The sequence below is a fragment of the Pecten maximus genome, chromosome 17 (assembly GCF_902652985.1).
Source record: "Pecten maximus chromosome 17, xPecMax1.1, whole genome shotgun sequence".
Classification (NCBI taxonomy): domain Eukaryota; kingdom Metazoa; phylum Mollusca; class Bivalvia; order Pectinida; family Pectinidae; genus Pecten; species Pecten maximus.
In genome coordinates, this window is record NC_047031.1 from 31,458,872 (window position 1) to 31,462,907 (window position 4,036).

The 4,036-nt window shown below is 39.3% G+C and overlaps 1 protein-coding gene across 1 annotated transcript; it reads right to left on the reverse strand.

Annotated features, from left to right (window-relative positions):
* Positions 1–312: 312 nt before the first annotated feature.
* Positions 313–1,268, reverse strand: LOC117315322 (loricrin-like). Its single transcript, XM_033869470.1, has 2 exons — positions 1,110–1,268; positions 313–740 (listed from the first exon to the last, which is right to left on the reverse strand). Exons 1-2 carry the CDS (start codon positions 1,159–1,161, stop codon positions 313–315), a joined length of 480 nt encoding a protein of 159 aa, XP_033725361.1. The 5' UTR covers positions 1,162–1,268.
* Between the last annotated feature and the right edge of the window lie 2,768 nt (positions 1,269–4,036).

Here is a 4,036-nt window from a genome sequence, read left to right on the forward strand (position 1 = left end):
GGCTCCCATTTCACATTAGACTCTATTGTCATTATGATACGATGTTGTGTTTTATCATGTCTATGCTGTTATGTAGCGTAAACCGATATATATATATAGGTGTCATATTTATATAAGTGTCTTGATACTTGTTTCCGATTCTTTTTTTCTATAATTCTTATGTTATATATATATAGTTAAATGGAAACTGACAAATAAAACACAATTTAAACCACGTCCCGACGGCATCTACCAAAATAGATTTTATTGTCGCAGAGATAAAGAAACCAAAGAGTATAAGAATACGTAAATATGATAAAATCAAAAAGCTGTTCATAGGCAAAGATTACCTGGCCCACAAGGACATGAATGACATCCATTTTCATCCACGATGCGACACCATTCGGGACACATAATTCGATGACGTATACAGTTAGAACCTTCGGCGTTGAACATCCCATGTCCTGTAGACGAGGGCCCTCCCAACGCCGGATTTCCGGGCGCTTTTGGTCCCCTCATTGGCCCCGACAAGGCTCCACTATGGGATGACCCCATACCCATAGGTCCCCCACCAAAAGGCCCGACATTCATCATCGCTCCTCCGGACGACATCCCGCCCATACCTCCGCCGCTATGAAAGGGACTTTCGGAACCTCCTCCACTTCCCCCTGAACTTCCTCCGAACGGCATACCTCTATCATTGAATCGCCTAGATTTTGATCTGACCCGCTCTGATCGTAGATTCTCATCCTCTTCAGAAGCTAAAGAACAATTTAGACACAGCTGATATACTTTCATTTACAAATTGAGAGTTAGGTTCAGTAGCCAAAGTAAATTTAACTCCATCAAACAGTTGTTTCGTCCTTCTGTGATTCGGTTAGGATGTTTAGGGTCCTAGAAAATGTGAGGGATGGAATTCACAAAAGTTCGAGAATAAAGTCAAAATCAAGTTGGAGAAGTACAATAGCAGTATAATTTGATTTTTTTCTGGAGACAAATAAAACGTTCAGCGACACTCTGAATACAGTAAGTAAACCAGGATTCACAAAATTGAATTTTAATGGATTTATACGGCGACACATACATGTAGGATGTATACAATAGTTTCCTTTAAATCTAATACAACTTACCCTGGGTAGTTAAAATATAAACTGTCAACACCAAACACGGAAACCCCTTCATTTTAACTGAAACAAAAAATCCGTTCCTTTTAGTGTGTATTTGATTACCCTGTTCCGTATTATTTTGTCACAGAAAAATCACCTTGTTTGAACTTACGTCAATGTAGTATAAACGACTTCTGTCTCTGGTCTGATCTGTCTACGTCCGTACCATCTGCGTCATTAAGGCCCATATTTGGGAAACAATTTTATAGTAATTGAAATTGCATTACCGATTGGTCATCTGTGTCTTCAAGGTATAAACCTCCTATGCTTCAAATTGATAAGCTGCTTTTGTTTGTAGTTGTTGTTGCTATTTTTTTCTACTCTAGAAATTATAATAAATAAAAAATAAATAAATAAAACTAAGAAATACAGCCCCCCGTAAGGGACCCCAATACTGCTGTATCTGGATATCACAGAAAACGTGAGGATATTGGAGAACAAGGGAGATAACTGGCAGGTTTTATTGTCAACGTATCGCAAGAATAGCGTCACCGATAAACAGGATCATACATACAGATAACGTCAACCATTCATAACAAAGGGTCCTGTGTAACAGTCTACTAGTATGTGTATTTGAACATTTTCCTGTGTATACCACAGGGTCTGATAATTTGTAACAGTCTAGATGTATTTTGACCTATATCGGTGTGTAACACAGGATCTGAGGATTTGTAACAATATAGATTTATTTGAACCTTTCCCACTGTGTATCACAGGGACAGTGTAGAATTTATAACAGTCTAGCTGTATTTGAACCTATCCTAGCGTGTATCACAGGGACCTGAGAGTTTGTTACAGCTTAGGTGTATTTAAACCTATTTCAGTGTGTAACACAGGGATCTGAGAATTTGTTACAATCCAGATTTATTTGGACCTATCCTAGCGTGTATCACAGGGACCTGAGCGTTTGTTACAGTTTAGGTGTATTTAAACCTATTTCAGTGTGTAACACAGGGATCTGAGAATTTGTTACAATCTAGATTTATTTGGACCTATCCTACCGTGTATCACAGGGAGGTGAGAGTTCGTTACAGTTTAGGTGTATTGAACCTATATCAGTGTGTAACACAGGGATCTGAGAATTTGTTACAATCCAGATTTATTTGGGCCTATCCTAGCGTGTATCACAGGGACCTGAGAGTTTGTTACAGTTTAGGTGTATTTAAACCTATTTCAGTGTGTAACACAGGGATCTGAGAATTTGTTACAATCTAGATTTATTTGGACCTATCCTAGCGTACATCACAGGGACGTGAGAGTTCGTTACAGTTTAGGTGTATTGAACCTATATCAGCGAATCTCGGAATTTGTTCCAGTATAGGTTATTTGTTTTGATATAGCATTTTCAGACGTTTTAAGGATTGGCATTCCGAACTGGTATTGTATACACTAAGATACCAACGTAGGTCCAAGCACAAATAGATGTAACAAGTTCTCAGAAACTTAGTTTGATAGACGTAGAAACTTATTTCATACAGACGTAGAAAACGATTTTAATAGATATAGAAACTGTTTTCAATATACGTAGAAATGTATTATCATTCTTTAAGTGTGAGCAGTTTGGTCTCTCGTAAAAGTACAAAGTGACTTATATATGTAGGTATTTATATTGACATAATAGAATATGAAATTGTTTTATGAGGACGAGACCCTAATAAGGAAATAAAGTCAACACTTTCAGTTGAATTGATTTACATGTAATGTATGTATTTCCGAGGCTTTGGTATACTCGTGTTTATATCCTTTCACAGTGCAACTACCCGAAACCGATCCTCCTCTATACCGATCCTTCTCTTAACCGATCCTTCTCTTAACCGACCATTCTCCTAACCGATCCTTCTCTTAACCGATCCTTCTCTAAACCGATCCTCCTCTATACCGATCCTCCTCTATACCAATCCTTCTCTATACCGATCCTCCTCTATACCGATCCTTCTCTTAACCGATCATTCTCTTAACCGACCCTTCTCTTAACCGATCCTTCTCTAAACCGATCCTCCTCTATACCGATCATCCTATATACCGATCCTTCTCTATATCGATCCTTCTCTTAACCGACCCTTCTCTATACCGATCCTTCTCTTAACCTACCATTCTCTTAACCGATCCTTCTCTTAACCGAACCTTCTCTTAACCGACCCTTCTCTTAACCGACCCTCCTCTAAACCGATCCTCCTCTTAACTGATCCTTCTCTTAACCGATCCTTCTCTTAACCGATCCTTCTCTAAACCGATCCTTCTCTATACCGACCCTTCTCTTAACCGATCCTTCTCTTAACTGATTCTTCTCTAAACCGATCCTTCTCTTAACCGATCCTTTTCTTAACCGATCCTTCTCTTAACCGATCCTTCTCTTAACCGATCATTCTCTAAACCGATCATTCTCTTAATCGACCATTCTCTAAACCGATCATCCTCTAAACTGATCCTCCTCTTAACCGATCCTTCTCTTAACAGATCCTTCTCTAAACCGATTCTTCTGTTAATCGACCATTCTCTTAACCGACCCTTCTCTTAACCGATCCTTCTCTTAACCGATCCTTCTCTTAACCGACCCTTCTCTTAACCGATCCTTCTCTTAACCGATCATCGTCTTAACCGATCCTTCTCTTTACCGATCATTCTCTTAACGGATCCTCTTCTGAACCGATCCTCCTCTAACCGATCATCCTCTAAACCGATCATTCTCTTATTCGGTCCTCCTCTAAATAGCTCCTTCTCTAAACCGATCCTTCTCTTAACCGATCACCTTCTATTAACCGATCCTTCTTTTAACAGGTCCTCCTCTAAATAGCTCCTTCTCTAAACCGATTCTCCTCTGAACCGATCATCCTCTAAACCGATCCTCTTCTTAACCCATCCTCTTCTAAACCGATCCTCCTCATAACCGA

Bases quoted from the DNA above. Each gene is read 5' to 3' on its own strand.
- LOC117315322 (XM_033869470.1), bottom strand. From the start codon at position 1,161: ATGAAGGGGTTTCCGTGTTTGGTGTTGACAGTTTATATTTTAACTACC. The intron at 741-1,109 runs GTAAGTTGTATT...ATTGTTCTTTAG, and splicing joins TTATATTTTAACTACCCAGG to CTTCTGAAGAGGATGAGAAT.